Source organism: Phaenicophaeus curvirostris, chromosome 9 (assembly GCF_032191515.1).
Source record: "Phaenicophaeus curvirostris isolate KB17595 chromosome 9, BPBGC_Pcur_1.0, whole genome shotgun sequence".
Taxonomy (NCBI): domain Eukaryota; kingdom Metazoa; phylum Chordata; class Aves; order Cuculiformes; family Cuculidae; genus Phaenicophaeus; species Phaenicophaeus curvirostris.
Window position 1 is genome coordinate 2,625,221 of NC_091400.1, and position 24,710 is coordinate 2,649,930.

The window sequence follows — 24,710 nt, forward strand, 5'->3', positions numbered from 1 at the left end:
GCAAGCGCAAACAAGGCTGCAATTGCAAACCTTGTTCTGCTCTACAAGTCTTCTTGGAGGGATTGAAACAACAACCTTACAGAATGCAGAAACCCAAACAGTACGTGCCAGCTCTAGTTTCTAGATGGGACATGGAGATTTCAACCCCAAGCAGCCTCCTGGGGAAAGCAACACCTGGAAGCCACCTCTTCAAATGCAAGCATCTGTTCCACCCACGCATAAGGTACTTACACTAGTTACTTATGCTAGGGCTGAGCTTAATTAGAGCTCCTGGTCCCATGGGCAGAGGCAGTGGGTGCAGCCCCAGAGAGGCAGGTCAGGGCCACAATTAGTTGCACAAGTTAGGATGAGCTTCTCTACAAAAGATGGCAGTTTGGTATCCAGCAGGAAAACTGAACTATCCAAAGACTTTGTGTGCCTTTCTGTATTATAGATGGTACTGGTTTGAGCTTGTTGTAGTGCCTCAGAACAGCACTGATAGAGAGGTAATAGCAAAACACACCAAGCTGACTTGTCCTTATCTTCTGGTGCAATGCGATTGTTCTGTACTCTAAAAATTAAATGAATATTGATGAAAGTTATTTATTGGCAGCTCTGCAGACAGATATTCGGTGTCCAGACAGGAAGCAGCCACTGCAAGTAAGGGCATGACAAATATAATGTCAGTGGATATAGAAAGATAGTGATGATTTTTCTCCCATGCTGTGAGGAAGAAACTGCTCTGTAGAGTGTCTCACCTCTACAGAGTGTAAGCAGTGTGCTTCCTTACATTTTACTCACTTAATAGTCTTAGTATTTAAAAGGCAGCTTTAAAAATAAAATGTTTAAATGAGGTTCTCTTTTCAGTTGTTTCATGGTAAGAAAGATTTCCATCCAGTTTGTACAACCTCCTTCTTATTCCTGGTATGGCAGCAGGTTCTGTGCAGCCTCTGACTGTGCTAGTGAGGCATCTGTATATTCTCCTGAACAAAAGTACCCAAACCTGATTATAATGAGAGGAATATTGGGGAGAAACAGAGAGAGAGAGAGATCTCTCACTTGGAGAACAGGACTTACACCATTTTACAGAGGACAGTTTTAAGTCTCAATCACATTAGTAGATCGCAAAGCTACCTAGAATAGAAAAGCTCCATATTCCATTACCAGAGAACAGGAACGTGAGATGCCCTGTAATTTAACCTCTCACATAGTGGCATTTTGTTTCTTGTTTGAATACTTTGAAAAGTGCTATTAACTCTTCAGAGTGATGCTACACTACTGGCATTTTGCAGTTTCAAACTTAAATTGAGTTTTAAGTGATAATATAATTCACCTTGTAGATCAGTGCTTCCACTTGTGGCTTTATACTTGTATTCATTCTTTTAGAGACATTATTTTGTCATATTTCTTCATGGTATTAAAAACATAAGTGGAATGGTGTCAAAAAAGAAAACTCAGCCATTACTGTCAGCTGTTACTACTGAGGACAAGTACCCATCTGACTGTCTGCATCTCCATCTATCACCAAAACTTCCCAGAGGCCCATCAACTTGTCCTGAGCTAAAATAATGGCTTTTGGCTTCTCACCAGGGGCTCCATGAACCCCAGGAAACACTCAACCATTCCTCTCCTGCACACTGAAAGGGAAGTGAATCAGAAGGAAAAATGAAGCATTAGGAACCTAAGGCCTGAATTTAAGATTTATTGTGTGATGCGAACTCAGGCATGCCTAAAATAGGGATCTTACTTGCGATCAGGTCACTTATCTGAGGTCAGAAAACAGACCTAATAGCTGAGGACTAGTTTGAAAACACAGCAAAGAAATTTAAGACTTCACTTTAAGTGCATGGTAAATACAAAGAGTCTCCCAGTAAAATACAAAGGGTCATATACATGGGCTCACCCTACAGAGCACCCAGAGCTTGGGCCTTCTTCCTCACAAAAAAATTCTCCTCACTTCAGGCCAGAGTATTACACTTACACCTGAAGCTTGTACATCAATCAGTCAAGTCCCTGTAATCTCCTGCCTGTCTTAAAGTCCCATCAGGGGCTGAGATAAAGTGTTAAACCCAAGTCTGACTGTATCACCTCCTGAAAAAAGTGGTAGGGAAACCTGCTGCCTGAGGACTCTCAATATCAAAGACAGAAGCCTAGTCTGTGCTTCAGAAACTACATAGATACTGTACAATTGAGATACTGATACAATATCTCTCACAGGTGTCTGCTGTCCATTACCAACAAACAGAATTAAAAGCAATGTTGCCACACCAGAGTCATCAAACAGCTTTTTAAGATATTTTTGACAGTAAAATTTTCAGGGACAGCACAACCTGTTAAACTGCATCTTAACTTCTCTACATAAGGTTCATAAATTGGTACTTTAATATAGGGAAAATACAAGCAGCTTCAGCCATGCTATGAATATTATAAGATCTGCAGTTATATTGCTGTGAAACTATTACGATTATTTCCAGATGTTTATTTAGTTGTTTTTCATTTCTGGCACCTAGAACAGTTTGTGGTTTTGCCAGGGTTTGCAACATTTCTCAAACTTTAATCTGCCTGATGCTGGCTTTAATAAGAAAGCAGAAGTATCGTATTTCCCACTGAATGGAAAAGGCAGACCAAATATACACACCTGCCCAGAATGACAATGTTAACAGTGGAGACAAATTAGAAATAGGGAGAAAACTAAAAATTGCAGAAATGCACTAGCAGTTCTTTATGGGGAAGTGTCATCTTCACAAACAGCATCACATGGAATCATGGTCGGGACTGCCCAAGGCTGTGTGTTCCTGTGTGCCAGGCATGCAGCCAGCCCAGATCACGCTCAGCTCAGTGCAAAGCCTCCCAGTGATGGGTATAAAATGAAATTAATTGGGCTGGGAACAAACAGAGAAACTAGGAAAATGGAAGAGCAAGAGAAAGGACTCAAAGGAAACATAACCAACAAAGTACCAGATGTGACTTGCGTTCTTCTGTTTTGACCAGCTAACATTATGCCATCCCAGTTTTCATATCCAGTTGCCCATGGAAGATAAAACCTGGGCAGGGCATCTAGGAGAAAGTCTTTTTCTCTTTTTACCAAATGAAACATCATCAGCAACAAAAGTCAAACCCAATTTTAACCAGACAGAGGATCTCTCAAAGAAGTACTTTAAAGCATGCAGTTTCAAGCCTTTGCCTCTGAATATTTAAATGCTGATATAAATTGTCGCTGGTGTAATAAAATAAGAGCACATCCTTCCTAGGTGCTTAGACTATATCAGCTAAAAGACCCTGACAAGAACTGAGCTCTAGATCTGCAGCAGCTTGGCCAAGGTTGGTGACGTTACAAAGTGCCTCTGGGAGGAAGAGGAGTTTTATCCTCTACTTTGAGAGAAGGCTCTTAGCAAACCACATCTTGCAAACCACATTTATTATTCAACTTATCCTACAAGAGAAGAGCAGCTTCTGACACTGTTTCCTACCAGCTTCCACTCTTTTTCCTCCTTATTTATCTGGAAGAAGTTTGGACGCTTCAGCAGAGTGCAGGCCCTGAACTAGCAGGGGAGTTAAGGCTACTGAGCTGGTCTTTGCTATCAAAAACCTCTTTGCAGCGTGGTTTATACTGGTGGAGCTCAGAGGGGGTAGGTCTTTTTCACGAAAACATCATAGCAGTCTCTTTCTCTGAGCATTAATATACTGCACCTCACCTCTGCATCGTGGCACCCAGTGTGGATTTATGTCCCCCAGGCTTTCCAAATAATGAAGGTAGCTGCTGTCTCACATCCTCCTGCAAGAGCTGCCAACATGGAAAAGGGTTTCTTGAGATGTGGAAAATCTCAGGGAAGTCTGTTATGTGGAAAGTTAATAGGTAGATACTCTTGGAATAGCTTGGAGAAATGGTCACACGCATTTCATTTTAATAAGTGGAAAATATGTGGTGAGACTGCCAGATTTGTCAGCCTTTTTTTGTGCTTTAAGCAGCTCTGTAGAGATGATGAAATTGTGTTGGGCTTCTTTCTCAGAGATAAGGGGCCCACCTCTGGTTAAGCTGTGCTGTTTGTGCCACTAATAATTTTTTAATTGGCTTTTATAACTGTGCAATTACGACCACATTTTTAACACCTTCCTAAGCCAGCACGTGTTCTCTGGGCTAAAGGCTCAGCTTCCTAACCACTCACCTCTGTGCATAACTTCACTGGCAGGAAAAGCTTTGTTAATAATTCATGATTAGCGCTTGCAGATCGAGGCCCTCAAGCACTTTTACTGTTGTTATGAAGAATGGAAAGAAGGGTTTACTTTGTAAAGGTGTGAGATTTATGTAAAAAAAAAAAACCCAAACAAACAACAAAACTGTGAAAAGACTTTGTTGGCTTGTTCTTAAGAGCACAACGGAGCTAAATCATATGCTCTAAAGTTCAGAGAGCTCATGTGTGGGCTTCTAAAACACAGGAATAAAGCCAACGTGGCACAAACAATGTCTCATTTGTCCTTACCATCTAGACTGCTGACTTTCCATAGCTGCCTGTTAAATTTCATGCCTTCATATCAGTGCAATGTATGTTGCCTAGTTTAGCTTCCTTCTATGGATGTAGCAGATCAGCATTTTGGAAACATGAAGATTAATTTCATTTCCTTGTGGTCTTATAGTTGAAATACAATGGCAGAGACACATTATTCCTTTGACTACATTTCTTTGACAACCTGCTTTTTACTTCTGAGTGGGTCCCTTGAGGGAAAACAACTTTCTTTCCCCACCTTTCTCCCCCAAATCTCTTTTAGCATCTTTCTCTGAGCCAAGATGCTTTATCAGATATTTTTATTTCCATCAGATAAATGAGTCAGGAGTATACTGGAGGGAAAAAAAAATAATTAATTAATGGAAATCCTCTGCTAACAGCAGTGCAATCACTCAGCTAGTATGATAAAGGCGCTCATCAGAAGCTATTATGAAGAGATTAATTCCTGTAGGAATTAATTCCCTGACAATAGTGCTGGGAGCTGTTTTAGTTACTTTAGTTATCTCAGAGTATACATTTATCAGTGCTTTGTTTCTCAGCTGTTTCTTGTCCCTCGTTAAAAGTTCCACTTCTCCAACTCTTCCCCTTTTTCCCCTGTGAGAAGGGGATTTAATAGCATAAATCAGAAGTAGAAATCTGGGATACTGTATGTCAGACAAACTCACCCCAGGAGCCAGGTGAGGTGGCTCATGTTTTGATTCTTTAACCTATGTAGTACCAAGTTGTGGAAGATAATAAAACAGATCACACATTCACACATACTGCTCCAGCCAAGAAAACCTGACAGACCTGCATTGTAAAAATGGAAATAAGAGAAGAGCTCGTTCCCCACCCACCAGTACCCATCCTTTAGAGGCGATGACCTGGAGCTAAAATGGCATGGCTGTTCCCGATCCCTCCTCAGCCTGACCTCTTGGACCTCTATTCACCAACTCCTTCCCTTTGCTGCTCAGATGGCAGCTTCTTTCGCTTCCTCACTGGTGCTCTCCCTGTCACGAGGAGTAGATACTGCTCTTGTACTGCCCTTGCCATCTGGAGCAGCATCTCTATTGTTCTGTGCCTAACTGAATTTGAAGAGAAGCAGGGAATCAGTCTCAGGAAGAAACATCTTCTGACCCTGCCTTATGGTTCCTCCAAATATGTTGTCTGAGAATTAAACACCTCCTGAAGCTCTGCTCCTTTTTGCTTCCACAAGTTCAACAATTGTCTGCTATTTACCCTGTGTCCCATCGTATCATGAAATCATGCCTTTCTTGTACAGCCAACTCATGCTGTAGCTTCATCCTAGGGTAGCCCCTCTGAGAAGAACATCCCACCATTGGCCTGGTCACGATCCTTTGTGTTCAGAGCAATTAAATCTGGTTTATTCCTATGTGGAAGGGCCAGATGCCCTCCAGCTCCCCTCTCATTCTCCAACTCATGAGTAACACAGCAACCAGAAAAACTAGTTCCCAACAGCCTGGTGAAGAGATAGCACGGAAACATGAACAGCCCTCTGCATGAAAGATACAGGGCAGGCAACATCAAAACCTCATGGCTTTGCTTCCTATTGCACAGGGTAGACTGTGCTGATGGATAATGTGTTTCCTGGCTAGTGAAATCCAGCAAGAAACGATTTCTAATCATCACTCAAGGAAAGCATGAAAAAACATAAATTGACATGCAATCCAGACTTACAGAAGCCAAGGGTCTGGCAACATCACAACGTTAGGTAGGCTATTCTTAGTGTCAGTCCTAACATTAGGCAGACACAAATTTGAAGACCAGCCCAAGCCAAGAGCAATTCCATGTAGGGCAAGAACAGCACAGGCATTAAATTAAATTCACAGACGCTCACAAATAGAAAAGGAAAGCTCAATGATTTCTGATGATCACTCTTCTTTGCAACTTGTTTATCAGACCTGTTGGGAAACTTCAGCCTGAAATAGCTTGGCATTACCAGAACTCCCAAAAGATAACTGGACATGGGAGCAAAGAACAAAGAAGCAGCACTGCACAGTTTAAAGGATGGCTTGAAGGCCACACAAGCAGTCATGTGTAATTGGCTGTGCAACCCCACTGACCTTAGAGCTGATTACGGGAGCAATTTGTAGGACAACTAGAAGCCAAGGGCAATAGATTAATGTAAATTTTGATGTCTTTCCAAACTATCTCCAGGGTACAAGTATCTTGAGATACATGGACATAAAGGGCCATGCTGCCAGCCATGTATCTCAGCAAGAGCCAAGGGACTTTGTTCAAGGCCAGGTTGGATGGAGCCTTGGACAGCATGACCTAGTGAGGTGTCCCTGCCACGGCAGGGGGGTTGGGACTGGATGATCTTTAAGGCCCCTTCCAACCCTAACTACTCTATGATTCTGTGACTTCCAGAGAGAGGGGCTGGCAGTGCGGGACATCAGTCATGGGACAGGTTTCTCAGATGGCTCTGTGCTGCAGCAGTCTTATTCTGAGCAGCTTCCTGGGAAGAGGTACACTAGTAGGGAGCATTAACAAGGTGGGGAAATTTCATTTCATACCGAAATCTAAAGATAAGACTCAGTAAGAAATGACCACTGGCCAAGAGGTAACATAAATGAAGCCAGCATCAGGAATAAATCTGAAAAGTTGGACAACATCAGAGCTAATCTAATGTCAGAAGCAGTATTTTAACTCAGATTGAGTCTGACACATAAGTAGCTGTGTCAGTGAAGGGGGAAAAGAGAATTATTCCCACATGAGCTTGTGGCTGCACGTTCTTTGCATACATTTGCCTCTGATTCAGTGCAAATACAGTCCCAGAAAGCATCATGTAAAGGGTGGATTTTCCCCAAATCCTCTGTGGTCCTGCCTTTTCAATGCTATCACTGCTTCTTCTCTTGTCATAGGACTTTCCAGATGTCTATCTAAGAGTCCAAGAACTTGCCCATGGAGATTAAGGGTCCCTTGAATACAGCAGAGACACAAAGAGGGCAATACCTCTTAACCATGCCTCAGATATCTCACATTATCCTCCAGAACAAATTGTCATTGGAGCTGCCTTAGTTTTCCCTAGTTCCCCCTTGTGCTGCAGAAGCCTCATGGGATGATTCAGTAGAGTCACGGTAGGATCAATGAGCCTGATTTGCACTTCCCTGGGGATGGATATGAAGCCACATGGTTCTGAAGTCAGAACATAGAAAATAGTTTCTATGCAGACCATGCCAGAACGCTATCGGATAACTTGTGATCTGCAGAAAATAGGGGCCAAACATCTGCCACAGGAAAGAGGGAAGACAAGGAACACGAGCTGAGAGTATGGCAAAGGAAATGCCTCTTCCACCCAAGGGCTGATCAGCGCTCAGTCACTGCTGTTAGAAACTGCCTGGAAGCATAGACGTTAATGCTATGCCAGATCAGGTGTAGAAGTAGAGAGATTCATTCCATTTCATTATAAAATGATACCAAACACCATAAAGCGTCAGCTTTCAAGTTCATAATTTATAAATTAAGTGTAAATAGCCCATATTCTGAGTTCCTTTCCAGCCAATCATTTATTCTTCCTCCATGAAAAATTAATGAGTCTATAAAATAGCTTGTAAATTTAGAACAGCCATGGTTTTTAAAAAAAATCAACAGTGCAATTCTGTAGAGCCCCTGATGCATTAGCCGGCCGCAGCCACTGCAGTTAATCACTGGTCTTAGGTGTACTACTATTATATAGCAAAGGTTTTCCACCTTCTGCTAAGATTCCTTCAGCAGACCAGTACCAGAGACAAGATAAAGCGGTCTTATATTAGGCTGTCCCGGTACAACAATCCCTGCTTTAGGCAGCCTATTTCCTTCAGGGTGTGCTTGAGGACTTTGCACCTTATCCAAGACACAGGAGAAGAGTGAGCAAGGCAATTTCTATAATCAAATCTTCTAAGTGGGAAACTCACCCCAGGCAAAACTTTTGGTCTGTGGGAAGGAAAATGTGCAGAACTAGATCAGATAGCTCCGTATTTCCACTAAGAGGTTTCCCGAAGGGACTCTTTCACTATTTTGTGACCTTTTGGATTTGCCTCTGTACTAAAAGCTGCATCGGTCATTTTGCAAGGCCCTCTGCAACAGAGCAAGGACTTGAATTCCTTCCCATTGGGAATGAATTTACTAAATCCCATGTATGGGTCAGAGAGGGCTAGAAGACAATCAGAGGGGAGTAGGAGACAGGTAGGCTGAGGAACAGATGGAAACAGGCATAGGACTCAAGGCACTGGAGTCATGAAGGATCAAACAGAGGAGTGCAGAGAATGTAGAATAAGCTGCATGATTTTATGTTGATTTCTATACTTACGCTTAACGAGTGGAAGGATTCGCTCAACAAATAATTTTGACTAAAAAAATTGTTTCACAGAAATAACCTTATTGTTAAGGTCTAATGAACTATCCAGAACTTTTTAACTGAATGGAAAAAACTACATTAAACAAGGAGGAATGAGCAAAGCACAGAGATTACTTTTCCTCTTCTGTATACATATGTATGAACATGTTTGTCATTCCTTCTTCTCTGCAGTCTAACTCTGACTATCATGAACAGCGAGTTGCTATGATGATTTATGACAACGGTGGCAGGTTTTATTACACATAATGTTAACTTATTCATTAAATTCCTGCAATCAAATATTAAAATGGATATTATTCCTCCGGGAACAAGACGGATAGACAAACCTAATAACTTTATCTCTGTTGCATGTAAAATACTTGTAATTGAGAGAAAGCCTGATTCCAAATGCTTAAAAATATAAGGCAAGGGCACCAAATGTGATTGGATTTCTTATAATCTAATCATTTTAGTCCACATGTGGCCCCCAATCTGTTTAGGATTGTTAAAATTCCTGGATATTGTAGTGCCTTCCCCAGAGAACACTGGGAAGAGCTACGGACAGCCTGGACCAGATGGGAGACCAGTGATTCCAGCCAGCAAAGGCAGAAAAGAGGACAGTTATTAACTCCTTCTCTGCTGGTGACCACATTGGAGGTCAGGGCAGGAAAACTAATGCAGGCTGCTTTCCAATCCTGTAAAAGGCAGTTTATAGTTTAAAGCTCCCGGGAGCTAACTGCTGCAGCCAGTGGGGACGAACAAAGCAAGAACTGATAATCTCATCCTTCTGAAAAATTGTTCAGCGCTGTAGGTGGACATTTTGGTTGCTTGCAAATTCCCCTGCGTATGAGAAAGATGGAGGGCTCCTAGGAGCCCAAGAGGAAAGTGAAATGTTGTAAATTAAAGCAGCACCTACAAGAAAAAAAGGCCTTTTAGTGTTTTTAAAAAACTTCTGGAGTAGTTCAGGATCAGGGAGCCTCCCTCCAGATGCATGAAATTTGGCAGACCCGTGCTTGATTTAAGATCAAGTCTGGCTGCTCAGCATTCCCTTACCCTCTCCAACTTGAAACTGAAAGGAGTTAAATCAGCACTTGAGAACCTCCGCCATAGGAAACACTTGGATGCTCCAGGGTGGATTAGTTCTATTAGTATGACTTTAGTACTTCAGTATATAAAACAGGCGACACTAGCTAAAAACAAAATATAGGATTACCCTATTAAAATGGAGCTCTGATTAAAGACAATGCCACCTCTTTCCATACTGTGACTTTCTTAACTAAGATAATCAGCAGCTTTTAGCTAAGCTGAAAACCTCACCTTATTATTCTATACCTTCCCAAACTGTTATGCTGCTTTGATGGCTTGAAAGGAATGTTGTTTTCTAAGGCATTATTTAACAGGACTTAACCTAAAATCCTGAAAGCCTAGAGGTATGTGGAAAGGAAAAGGAAATGAAAATAGCAGCTCAAGACCTTCAATATGTTTTGCTCTTTAATTCATAAAGAAGCTGTTAATCTAATACTGATTCCTGGCTAGGGACTTGAAGATTTTTCTGTTGTACTGAATTTACACTTGTGGAGGAAAAAATTCAGCCATAAAAATAGGGAATTTTCCCATTAAGTTGGATATAGTAACCTCAGAAGCAATCTCTCACAGCCTGCAAGATCAGAGCTTTGCACAGGAAATCTCCGCTACATCACATCTAGTATTTCTCTGACTGATTACAATTATTCTTGAAAATATGGAATATGAAAATAGTGAAGGATAATCACGTGTCCATAATCTTTAGATTGTTGCTTACTAAAAGTCCCTTCAATGCTATCTTTAGTTTCAGCAGCAGCGGAAAAAGATTATTTCCAAGTGTAAAGGTGCCAGCATCTTGTCCTGGAGAGGGACTGCCAAGCAAAAAACTTATTTGCAGTTTTAGTAGGTACATCAATTACCAATATGTAATTCCCTAGAGAACTTAACAACATAGACATGCCATAATGGGTGCTATAGATCCAAAATGTGGAAGGCCACTGGTTTTTTTATGCTACAAAATCAATACGTACTGCCAGGACAACCCACCAGCTTGCAAATCAGGGGAGTGTGTACTCCCCTGGGTACACACTGAAGGAAAATTCCAAGTCTGCTTCTGACTTATAAGTAATTCCCAGTCTCTCTGGCTTATTAACACCTCTGAATAGGAGTAGACTAGGGCTTTTCTTATCAGACAGTCCTTTGAGTGCTTGTGCATCACCAGGATTTGACAAAATCTGGAAGAAATGGAAGCAGCAGCTGCCCCACTACAGTACCCTTGATAGGTTTTAAGTGCCAGACTTCTGCTTAGGCTCGTCTTTCACTGCTTCAAAGGAAAGTGTTATTCTTTCTGTAGCCCAGCTGTGTGTAAGAATTTTTTTGAGCAATAATACTAAACAGAACTGTGTTAACTTCTGAAGGACATAGTAGCTCCAGTGGTTGTCAAGCAATGATTTGGACAATTTCACCACCCAGGAAAGCATTTTTACAGAAATTTGCAGCCCACTTCCCTTGTAGCCACAAGGACAATTTAGAAGTTAGATTCTTTTGCCAAGAGGAAAAATGTAACCTGTAGCCATGGAAAATGCAAAATGTATTTGGATGCTACAATCCTCCTTGCAGGTCTGGTACGGAATACGGAACACATTTGAAAATGTCAGAGATCCATAACTTCCAGGCATCCATAGACTTCCACTCAGGTCTATGAACATAGTTTATAAGTGTTAATTGGTTAAGAAGGTATTTTCCAGGCAGATATGTAGCTGGGAGCCAAAGACTAACGATTTCAACTCAGTTGTTCATAGGATATACGTGCGCACATGCAAAAGACAAGGAGAATATTGGTTGTCTTGTGCCTGAAAGATCAGATTTCTATTTCTCCATGCATTTTTTATGTGCTTACAGAGTTTCATGCAACAGAACTCCCTGGGCAGGGCTGGGGGCACAGGGAAGTTGTCTGTTTGGGTAACTGCTGGGGTTACAGGCAGGGCCTGATCCAGCTGAGCAGCAGATGGGAAGACCATGCAGTCTTGTCACCACCCTCCCATGTGTTGTGCGAATGGGGGGCACTGCCTCTCCCCTGGTCCTTCACACTGATAACGTTTCCTGATGAAGCTGATCTGATCATCTCAGCAGTGGGTTGCTAGGGCAGGGGAATTACCTCAACAGGAACATATGTGGTCATTTCTTTGCATTCCCCCTGCCAGGTACAGTTCTCAGAGGTGCGTTGCATGGGGGAACATGTGGCCAGCTGCACAGGCTCGAGAGACATTCCGAGAATCCTTTTGCAAGGCTTTCTGTGGAAGAGCAACCAAATGCTGTGGGTAGGGAGTGCCGTTAGGATCGTGGGACACTCCTCTAGCTTACAGAATCCCTCACCTGAATGTGGAAACTGGGACTCTAGTTCCAGCAAATACACATCTGAAGTGTCTTTGAGAGCTTCAAGCTAAATCCCTGACAGCCTGACTACTTGTTCATATTTAAAACAAAGCGCCTTTGTTTTTAGCACTATTGATCTTCTAGCAGAGCTACTACGTAACAGAGTATAAATCAAGTCCCTGGTGTTACAGATGTTCATCTCTTGCATTCATGAAAAGTGCTGATGGCCAGCAGGGTCAGTACAAAAGCAGAATCTCTGAACAGCCTGCCTGAAGTCACCGACTCTGCTCTGAGGTGCAGCAGAGCCTGCTCATTACAGACTACATTTTTCTAGTGAGAAGTCTGGTGGATCAATTTTGCTCCATATCAGGGGTTTGATTTGTCCCTGTTGTAACTCCACTGCATTCAGGCAGGCTACACAAGTCATGAATTTAGCTATGAACTTTCTCCATAGAGAATATTGTTTTTTCCTTTGATACTGCTTCAGTGAACCTCTCAATTTATGAATATGCAAACTGCTCCAGCACACACATGTGGGAAGCATGCAAGAAATAGTTGTGAGAGGAACATCCATGGATTCCATCCATACTTAAACCATCTTATCATTCTCTTTCACCTTTTGTCCTTGCTCATATTTTACTCAGTAGGAGACAGAATGCTCCTTCAAGCATTTGGCTTAACACAGCTGAAATGATGGTTAATGGAAAGACTCCTATTGCCTTCCCTGGATGCTGAATTGAGGTCGAGGTAACAGCTTGTCTTGATGGCAGTGAGGATGGGGAGGATGAGACCATGAGTCCATCCCTTGTATAACAAATATGTCCACTGTGTCCATACTGACTAGGGATTTTACCAGACATGAGTAACATCTGCTCCTGAACCCTGCCCAAAGATCTTCCTACTCAACAACACTGGTTACTTCCTTACAATTCTTCCTGCTTACTTCCATCCGTAAGTCCCTCCAAACCTCATCAGAACCACACTATATTTCATGCACTTATGTTATGGCCACTACCTTTACTCTCATGCCCTGTTTTCAATGTACATTTTTTATGCACATCATCTGACCTACACCTTCCTCTTCCAGGACTGCTCTGGAAACATACTGGACTTTGCAGCACCTTTTTGGCATGCTTCTCATCCAGCAGGGGAATGGTTTCATTCTGGATAAGCACTTATATTTTCACTAGTTCCCACATTTGTTACCCAGACATCACCTGTTGTGAATTTCACACAAGAATTACAATTTGTCTGAAAGATCTTATTTTCTCTTTACCCTAGTTTTGCTAGTTGTCTAGCAAACACCTCACAATGTCCCTTCCTAACTCCACGGTGCCAATACATTGATCATACAGTGCCCAAAAAGTGCCCTTTTTTAAAATTCTAGTTGTTAAGCAAAAACTTCTCTGCAAATAAAATTTTAGCAAACATTTGGTGAACAACATCATGATTATTCCAGCCATCTTCTGCAATGAGAGTAAACACACTAAATATTTCTCTCAATTACATCAACTGATAAGCAAATTTACATTTTCAAAGGGATCTGCTATGTAGAATATGTTGAAATCTTTATACTTCTCCCTGACCTGCCAGTCTTCTATGCAAACTTTCAGTCTCGAGAAGGCTTAAATAATGCATCTTCAAATCCAGGGAGACAATGGTGAGGGGTTACTGCAAGTCACTCTCTTTTAACACTGAACAAGAGACTTGATTTTAAGAGAGATAAAAGGCCTTGTTTCCCTGCTATGCTCTGGCTTTGCCCTTGCAAATTGCCTGCCTAGAAGTTCATGCAATGAAGGTGGGTAGGCATCCCCTCTGGGACAACCCCAGGGCTCCTTTTCGGACATCTCAGGCAAAGAGGCCAAGAAGTACAAGCAGCACAAGAATCCTGTCCAGGTCTTTTCCAACCTGGTGATTCTATGATTTTCCCACCTACTTCCTCAGCCACAATACGTTCACACCAGAAGTACTTCCCCAGCCCATACGCTTCTGGAGTTTCTTACGCAGACTCTGCAATCCAAGAAACCTGCTCAGGTCTACCCAGCAGATTCCTGACAGCCTTCAAAGGACTGCTAATTCCAGTCTGCTTAATAACTGCAGTGTTCCTCACCCTTACAGCTTTTCTCCCTTCTCCTCTGTGAGCCAGTCAGTACCTGTTGAGCCATAAAAAAAAAAAAACAAACAACAAAAACCCCACAGTAGAAACACGGTACACCTGAAACTATCCGACACTTCTGCAGTGCTGTAGGCAAGACCATCACATGCCCCATGGAAGGGCCATCAAGCTACAAACATAAAACCAGTTTTCTGGAGGAGATCAGCATGCTCCTGGCTGGATTGTATTAAGGGCTAACAAGGGTTAACAGTGTTTGCTCTCTCTCCATCTCTCCCCCTCCTCCTCTCCATGCATTTCTGTCAAAGACCCACTCTCCGGCCAGCCATCCTGGGATTAGGCTGCTCTAACAGTCTGGCTGACACTCTGTGCAGGAATAGAGTCCTGCTGTCTGGAGGCAGCACACTCAAATGTGCTTCACAGCCCTCCAGAAGGAACTCTAGAACTGAAAGAGCAACAATCAGGACCTTTGAAGATTTCAAAATTACGCTAATTTGAAATAACCTTTGAAAATACCCAACTTAAAAAAATATTAAAACGCTCTGGTTTTCAGGGCTTTTTCCCCTCCCCTCTTTTCTCAAGGACTGCAAGCATTTTTAGTTACTATGTCTCTTCAGGAGCCATATGGAAAAATCAGTTCTGTCCTGTTAAACTGGTTGCGCCGTTTTGGTTTTCATCTGTCTACAGAGATCTGAACAGTCTATGTTGTTTTATTTTATGCTTTTTCATCAGAAAAAGCGAGTGGTCTGGAGATCATCTGGCCAGGAACAAAATAGGTAAGCAGAGTATTTTTTGTGTAATATATTGCCAAGAGTCTGAGAATATACTGTTTGTGTAATTGAGTGAAATCAGCCTTTAGGATGATGTTCTCTTCAGGATAAGCTGATTATAGGTTGGTGGGTCGCTTGGTTTGTTTATTTTCCTGGACAAGAAACGCTCAGCTGTTGTGCTGTCAGCACAGTTTGCAAGATCCTGTCATTTAAGCAGCAGAAAGACTTTTTGGGTGTTTTTAATCCTCTCCGAAGTGTGGAGCAACTCAGATTCCATTGTCAAAGGTAAAACAAAATATCTGGGCTTATATTTTGAATCCGTAAACTATCATTAGGCTACAAGAAAAACAAGGTTGCAAAGAAGTGACTCAGTTATGAGGAAAGCTCTGATATAAGAACATTAACAACGGAATTGATACAATAATCTTAACTATTCTTTTAACTTGTTCAGATAATCATATAATCTTGCATACGGCCAGGTGCTAAAAATATTAAAGATGAAGAGAATATCCTACCTTTACTAGGATGTTAAGCAGGACATTCAGGACCTGGCAGAAATAATTTCAATAATAATATCACAGATGCTAAAAGATGTGTGTTACTTGGGGAACCACAGATGAAAACAAATTTTGTACATAAAAATCTACAGATATATTCAATACTTTGTTTAAACATTCATGTTTGAAATGGATTTATAAAGGAAGTGGTCCTTCTATAAATTCATTTTAATTGTAGTGGACAGCAGGTCTGCCGAATTGTAGATATTTTGACTGCATAAGATCTGCACATTTGCAAGCACCACGAGGAAAGGGCTGATCTTAGAAACTAGTGAAAACTAAAATGGATCGAGGCTTTGTCTTTTATGTTCCATTCTATCAGTAGCCAATAATCAGACTTAATCAGGATCTTTACTCCTTGCTGCTTGTAAGATGCGATAAACTACTTTTTCCTCAAAAAAGGGATTTTGTTCACAGAGCTCCCTCTGCTTTCCAAATCCCTGTGCTACAGCTGGCACCTGTATTAAAGGTCTATGCCCTTCCTTCTCCCTTTTACGCTCTTTCCACTTTGGTACTTTCTTTCTGAAACTGAATAATTATGTCAGCATGTGCACAGATTGTTTTGGGGACTGTTTGTGTGCATTTCTTTCATAGATCTGAAGCTGATAATAAAGCCTCCTGGCAAAAGGAAGGGGCACACATGATTATTTTTTTTTCTAAATCTTATGTCACTATGAATACAATACAGCTGTTACAGTTTCAGTGAGCAGCAAATGATGAGATGGGTTTGAAGTGATGCAGGTGTGAAAGGGATGGGCAATACAAAAATATCAGCATAACTTATCCAGCTGCTTTACAGTACTGAAACCCCTTTGTCCAAATGAGATACACAAGTTGCTCAAAATCTAAGTATCAGTTTAGGGATTCTTATCCAGGATCCTCCACTCTTCATCAAACAGTATCCTACACTGCTCTGAATAAGTTTTTACGATCCCCTCTTGTACACATACCTATAATCATAATGGATGACACAAAAATTTTGTTCTCCAACAAATGGATGGCAGAAGCATTGTTTGGGATATAGTGGCCTCCTGTCAGTTTGAAAGTGACTGTTCCACTACAAACAACCCAGCCGTGAAATTTATCAAATGAACACTTATAAACAAGGAAAAATATTTAAATTGTAATTCTCCACTCATTTTATCAGCAAAGTGGTTTTTTAGAACTTTCTTGAGATATTGCACTTCTGCTACATTGACTACATTTTTCTATAATAAAAGACTTGATAGCAGCTTCTATTATTAAATCTCAGAGAGATCTTCAGAGAAATATTTCTCTGTGAACTTTAAGCAATTTAGGAAAAAGGAGACTGGCACTGTTTGAATGCCTGGCTTGCTGTGATTATGATAAATATCAGGAAAGGCACAGAAAGAGAGGATCTCTGATTTTCTCCCCCAAGACAGCAGTTTCCATTCACTTTTTGTCATCCTGCTTTACAGTACTGAAGATGTCCTGCTTCTGGCTTTATCTGCCTCTCCATCTCCTAGCAGTGACTTGCTTGTGTCATTCCATAAAAGCACCCACCACCACTTCCCAACAGAACTTCAAGACTGATCTCTTCAATTTCTACCACTCCCTGCTACTCACTGATGGTAAGGAAACAACAGTCCACCTGCTGAAGGATATACCTAAAAGGTAAGAGCAAATCAGTCACTCCTATTCTGAGACACTTCCCTTTGACATTCATAGCTACACAGCACCAATACAAGCCAAGAATTGCTATGCACCTGCAGAACTTTGTTAACGTCCACTGACTTTCCAGAGAAATGCCCCATTGCTGTCAAACTCAAGCGTCATTTCATTGCCCAGAATCTGGAACATCTCTCTGAGATGAAGTTTAGTTTCACGTATGCATTTCAAGCACCTTTCTGTGTGGTGTTCCTCAGAGCAGCAGCAGAGCTGATACAGAGCAGGTTAGCTCCCACTGCAAACAGTCACGTCACATAAACAGCCTGGCTTCAGAACCAGAGACACATTGGCCATCCTACATTCACTGTAAAATACAATAATTTACCTAGCAAATGACACACACCAAAAAAAAAAAAAAATCAATAGACTATCTGTACAGACTTCTTATCAGAAAAACTTCTGCCAATGCCCTTCAGGCTGGAAGTGGTTTTGTTTAATGGCACTAAAGCTTGCTAAGATCAGAAGTGCTCTGCATGCAGAAATTCCACAGATTCTTTACTGCCCCAAAATACCTGCGAAGTCTGATGTCGTATCTGGATATGTAGGTGATCTAGATATTACAACTGGAATTGCATCTTGCTTTGCAAAGACTGATCGGCTTGTTTGGGAAGAGATGCTCTTCAAGGGGTTGAATCAGACTCCACCTTGGGCAGTGACTAACACGTATAGATTTTGACGTACACCCGAGAAGAGCAGTCATGGAGCAGAGAACGAGCCAGATGGTTCAGTCCTGATATGTATTGCACAGAAAGAAACTGCAACATGGTACATATTATATAACACAGCAATGCTCACAGGAGCAAAACCAGGCACTCGCTTTGTTAAAGGCAAATGGACATCGAAACCTCAGAGAAGAGTGAATTTTGCTGTGCTCTTGTGGCATAACATCAAGACTGCAATTAGGAAACAAAACCCCCTTTGGTTTAGATAATCAGGTAAGGGCATTATGAACCCCAGAATCATCCAGACAGGAAACTACGAGATGATAATTCTGGCTTAAAGTAAAAAACTCAAAAATGTGGAGCTGTTTCCAGTGAAGCTTGACTCTAGCACAGCAACATCCTGAAAGAGAGCCAGACCTCTAGTCTGACATGAGTTATCCATAATGACTAGTCAGGTTTGTCTCACAAACAAACAAAAAAACCCTCAAATGGCCTTCATGTAACTGCAGAGTGACTGACTCAAGTCCAAACACTTCTGCAGCTGCATGCAGTCCATATATACCAAAACAACAGAAATAAACTGAAGACCAAAGGAATAAGACAGGAGGCTGGGCTTTCTTGTAAATAAGCAGGAACAAAAACCTGACTGAGTAGACTGATGTTGCTTTGTACTGCTCATGCCCAGCAGCCTCTGTCATAAAAGTAAGTTAAAACTGGCCCAGATGAAGCTGATAATCTTCAAGACTGGTTAAAATTATTGTTACATCCAGTTCACCTGACTCCCAGGAAGACCTAGATATTCAAGGATGTACGACAGAGTATATGTTTTAAGAGCTTTCGTTGAACTCTAGTCAGGAAATTCTGGGACAAAGAACCAAATTCCTCAGAGTTAGCCAGCAGGAGGTTATTTGGAAGGCAGTTTGTTTCATCCACCGTACAAAATAGCCAGATAAGTACTGAAATACAATATTCATCTGAAATATGTTAAAATTCTGTGGGAAAAATACTGCCTATGTTAAGCAGATAAAGCTTCCAGCAAATATTTGCGAACTAGAAAAAAACCCAGAGCATTTGTTCTTCTCTCAGCTGAGGATTTCAGACACTCACCATCCCCTCGTGTTGAGGCACCTCAAAAGGGAGTTGTCATTTCTACCCATAGCGGAGTAGCCGCATCAGAATGGCTTGTTATAGGAGTCTCAGGCAGACTTGTATTTCCTGACACTTACCCTCTGTTTTTAATCTACATTTACAGGTACTACTTTGTTTTGGAGGAAGGCAGAGCCCTTACACCTTTCACAATAACAGTGACCCCCTGTGATGTTCCCATCGAATGGAGTGTTCTTGTGCACAGGGCTTCAGCAAGTTTCCTTGGAAAAGGAGCACAAGGTAAGAACCTCAGTCTGCCCAGGACAGGGAAAGCATAAGCAGCTGTGTTACCGAAAATCCTCCACAAACTTACATCTCTCATGCTTCCCTCTCCTGTAAACTGCCATGGGCTGAAGAGGACATCCCTGCCTCCCTGGATGAAACATGGGAGCCCACAGGGTTTTGCTATCAACTCAAGTAAATTAAGGATTACATCTCAAAAAGTCAAAACCACAGGGTAGTATTTGGGAACAACACTGGGTGTTGTTGGGGCTCCACAAACACAGATCAGCTTCCCACGTCCTTTTTAGAGGCTCTAACTTCCCTCTGCTGCCTTAGTTCTTTTTCTGTGGCTTACGCCACTTGAACTAGTCATTTTGCTCCCTGCTGTGATATGCAGAAGATGTAGCCCTTTATTTTTCTAGGAATATCATCTGCCATGGCAATGGACATTATGCTGCCTTCAGCCCAAGAGGAAATTACACTCTCTTTCATGATTTTTTTGAATTAATTTTTCAAACTAAAATCTGAAAGCTGCCATTAATAAGTTCTTACCTGGCAGGCAGGTACACCTGACTGAGGAATTCAAATAATATTCCTCTGAAGTAATATATTTTCCATCTTCATAGGAGACAGTCAGTGGTTTTATAATTATATTTTTTGAAAACATAATTATACAACTGCATTGCCAAAATAAAAGCTACTCAAATGTTATTTTAACAAAATAGCAGTAGCAAAAAGTATTTTTAGTTATAATTACTGTTTTCAGGAATAAAATAGGATGTTCCCTTACATATGAACAATAAAATCTATGCAATGTGCTTTATTTTAAGTCTTTTAAACAGAAGTTACAAGTCTGCTTTTTGCCTGCAGGTGCTCACAATACACAAGAGGTCTCAAAATCTCAGAAGGCTCAAAGCATGGTGTCTACAATTTTTAATTTTAAGGGAAATTCTGTAGAGACTTACATGGGTATGTCTCCTCATTCTGCCCTTTACATTCTTGAGTTCTTATCCACTGAGCGAGACACACACATTACCGTGTACTTAACAACTGACACAACATCTGGGCACCTCTTTCCAGAACTTCCATCAGATCCACGCTTAGATGTTATTGGCATTGGGCATACAACAGTGACTCTGACCTGGAAACACAGTCCTTCTGTCTTGCAACACAGAGAAAACATCCAGTACTGTCTTCTAGTTAATGAAAAGCACAACTATAAGAGTTTATGTGCTGCTGAGACAGCAATCAGATCCTCTGGAATGAAGCTGCCACCTACATTAGCTTTGTCTCTCTCCCCATATCTTCTTGAACCACAGCAGGTGATGATATTGTCCAACAGTGAATTGAGCATCATCAGCAAAGCAAATAGTGGGGAAGTCAGGCAGATATGCATGGGTACCAAGAACACCTACACAGTGCCCAGCCTCACTCCCAGCACTCAGTATTATTTTGATGTTTTTGTTGTCAATCTCCTCACAAATGCCAGTGCTGCTTACACCGGGACGTTTGCAAGAACCCTGGATGAACCTGAACCTAAGGTGATGGAGCTGAAAGATGGGAAAGTGATTCAGGTTGTCCTAGATGGGAAAACCCAGAAATTCAGTACCTTGCAGTACCAGGCAAGGCACAAAAAAATACAATTTGCCTTTCAGTTGTGTCGTGGACAAGTACAGGTTCACATAACAAAGAACGGTAAAACAGTGGTGTCGGAAAACATCTCGGGGCTAAAGTACTTCTCACTGAAGGGGAAGTTTCTAGACACGTATTTGGTGCAGCTGAGGTCCACAGAGGAAACTAACTCTTCTGTGAAAGTACAGGTGTCCCCCCCTTTCTACAAGCCCTCATTCCCTCTTCTTCCAGACAGCTTAAAAATTAAGTCCTTCAGTAAACTGAGGACCTGCAACTCTGTTACCATTGCCTGGCTAGGAACACAAGAGGAGAGCAAGTACTGTGTATATAGGAAAAAGATTGAAGAAGAACAGGTCTGGACAGAACTGCGGAGTGTGGACAGGTGCTCTGGACCCGAATCTCGGCACAAGTCAGAAAAAGTGCTGTGCAAATACTTCTTTGATGTGAACCTCCAACGGGCTGTCACCACAGAGACCATCAAAGGACTGGACTCGGGGACGCTTTACTTGTTTGACGTTTATCTCTTTGGACCATCTGGCATCCCTGTCAGATATCACAGCAAAGTTGTGAAGACCAGAAAAAAATGTTGAAGGTTTTTAAAGAAATGTTTTGAAGTGAGTGAATGGACTGTTATCAAACCCAATGCCAATCCATGCCATAGCCCATGCAGTTTAAAATACACTTACTCACAAAAAAATCTAAAGCTGTGAGATGGAGGACATGTCTTAGCTGTCCAGATTGTTATGTTTACATTTGCATCTCCTCTCCTGTACAGGGTGGAATTTTTCCCTTCATCTATCTCATTCGGATATCAAAAACAGATCTGTGAAACTAACCCATGAACATGGAAACAAAATACCTCTAATGGCACCTGGGTGAAACACATTCATTAACTAAAATGCTTCTGAAATCCAATACAGAAGTGATGGGAAATGCCTCTAAAATAATGATGTGTGCTTCTTGGAAGTCCCAGAGAGTTTTCCATTTTGTGCAACTCCATCTGCTAACGAGGAACTGAGAGACCCCACAAGTTAAGCTGTTCTTGAGAAACTGAACTTCCCCACTGTTCAAACAGGGATGGAGGCAAATTTTAAAAAAAGCCAAGACAGTGGAACTGGTGCAAAGCATCACACCTTGAGTGATGCAGGCTGAAATTCACCTTCCCCTACCACCTGCATGTTTGCTTGACTTTCTTTTCTATAGAGGAACTGTGCTTGGTTAGAAACAGACAAAATTCAGACCAGGAACTGGCTCTGCATCCCACTTTTCTAGGGAGTATACAAATACACTGCTGTGCTGCTGTCCGTTGAGGCAAGCAGTAAGTAAGGAATCTTGCCATGGTAAGGAGGGTTTTATCTATAGTTTCTGATACTAAGCCCATGTCTCTCACTGTGTGACTCCTGAGTGTAACAGACTCACTCTTTATTATCCTTAACGCAACCTATATCAATGAATGTTTTGCTTAGGAAAAATTAAATGTGGTTTTCCTATTAAGTATAAAAGAGGGAAAATATTTGTAGTAAAGATCCTGATAAACTTTTTGTTGTCTTGTTCCCATGATTACCTTCTTTAGATCACAAGAGACAGTATAAAAAATAAAGTCTTTATAAAAAAGCCCTTATGCTCAATTTCAGTTATCAGCAGAAAATATTTTGCACGTAGGCTCTTGGCAGGTCTGGAATTTACATATAAAGAGATACCATAGATTCATTGACCCAGAAGTTGCCAGAGAAATCTTGCCTGCTGTATTTTTTTTCCTCTACAATTACACTACGCAGAGTTATAAATGATTCATTCTGTTATTGTATATCTCAGTAGTTCGCTTGTAATTCAGAGTTGTCAAACTTCTAATTTACTTTGAATAATTATTCCCTCTAAGCATGTTTGGAGGCATTTGGTAAGGACTGAATAAGTCCTCTGTGCATTCTGCAATTCTGTGCTTCCTGCTCCAAAGACTTCACAGTGTTGCACACCCTGTTCGATGCTCGCTGTACATCAGCGGACTCATTAGTCCCAGAAGAAGGGTTCTGGCCTTCGCATGGGATCAGCTGCAATATCTGGGCTTTCCATTCCTGCAGGCACTATTCTGGATTGAACAGTGCCATGGCAGAAGCCACATGCTCTATGACCTTCTCCCCACACTCCGGGCCTTTTGGCTAATTACAGGGGCTGGCAGATGCACTGCCTCCTTTCCAAGGGAAGCCTTCTCTTCATTTTGCTCCTGCCAAAAGTAGCTTGAGCTCAAAGAAGAATCGAGGTCATGTCCACCTGGAAATCTTAACGTTTTCTTCTGCCTTCCTCCTCAATTTCAGGTGGTTATATTCTGGATGAACTTCACTTACATGCCCTACAAGTGACTGTAATAACAATTGTAATAATAATAGGGGAGAAACAAGAAGGACCCTTTTAACTGCAGATACAACACACCCTTAATCCACTGCCCTCAGCCTGTCAGAGCATTAACCCTTTTGTCCCCTCTACACCAATGCCACAGAAATGTCACTTGGAAGAGGAAGATACAATGCACCTTACCCAATACTAATGCCTCTACTGAAGAGCATCTCTCACAACAGAACTGGCTTTAAACTTCTCAGCAAAACCTTGGTTTAGGGCTGTAGCCAAGGGTTCTGAGGAAGGGATAGAAGGACAATCTGTGAGAGGGCAGAAAGAGAGCTGAGCTGTCAGAGGTGACAGAAAAGCAAAGGCTCAGCACAGCACTGAGTTGACTGACAGCTAGTCACAATCTGGAGGGAAGGAAGTGCAGGTTTGCGGATCAGCAGATATTTCAGGTAGATTTTGAGAAGAGACAAGAGATCCTCCTCCCCCCAGCAATACCCTCTTGACTCCACCTCCCTCTGACTGTTGCCACATGCAGAATACTGGCTGAAGCTGGGACAAGCAGAGACCTTTGGAGACCACAACTTACTGTGCCTGCAGTGCAGTGTGTAGCACAAGCAACTACTGCTGCTGCTGATGCCAATCTCTCACTCGCAGGAGAAGCTCACCCACGCATCCCAGCCCTTCCATCAGCAACAGCCCTTGTGCACAAAGGGGACAGCTTGGCTATGGAGAAGAACATGTTGATCTGTCAAAATTCATAACCTTGAATACATGCAGGCAGGCAACCTGCCTTCCAGGTAGCAGCCCACTTTGTTTATGTGTGCAACCAGCCATGGTCTGTAACAGATCCTAGGAGCAGGGAACATTCCTCTTGGCTGATTTTTCTTTTCTGCCTGTATGCGCCAGACTGCAAACATGTTTTCAACTCACTCACTACCATAACCTTCTTAGGAGGCAGCCTGTGGGTGCATTGATCTTTAAATTGGGTTTCACTTTACTGACTGCTGTCCTGGGAGTGAAGAGTCAAAGGCTTATCCACAACAAAACCAAAGGTGCTGCATTAGACCCCTGGTGCTCTTCCTACCCCTACAAACTGCTCACATGTACAGCACCCCGTCTTCAACAGTCAGAAGCCCTTCCCTTTCAAAAGTGTTTGGTGTCTTCCCATCTTCTCCTCCGCCCATTTGACTATGCTTGCATACTGCAGCCCAACCATAAACATTTCTCTAGCTACATTTACCTTCTTTCTTTTCTTTATGCTTTCTGTGGTCTTGCTGAATTTCTAGAGAAGCTTAGTTCCTTCAGTCCAGCCTGCCCTAATCTGTCATCAGCTCTTCCCCATCTGCTCCCCATCCCCACTCAATCTGAGCCACGTAGG

General features: G+C 41.9%; 1 protein-coding gene across 1 annotated transcript; it reads left to right on the forward strand.

Annotated features, from left to right (window-relative positions):
* The first annotated feature begins 14,915 nt into the window (after positions 1 to 14,915).
* Positions 14,916 to 21,925, forward strand: LOC138724361 (protein NDNF-like). The gene is made up of 4 exons (XM_069864349.1): positions 14,916 to 15,090; positions 17,081 to 17,276; positions 19,245 to 19,378; positions 20,231 to 21,925. Exons 2-4 carry the CDS (start codon positions 17,089 to 17,091, stop codon positions 21,580 to 21,582), a joined length of 1,674 nt encoding a protein of 557 aa, XP_069720450.1. The 5' UTR covers positions 14,916 to 15,090; positions 17,081 to 17,088; the 3' UTR covers positions 21,583 to 21,925.
* The last annotated feature ends 2,785 nt before the right edge of the window (positions 21,926 to 24,710 follow it).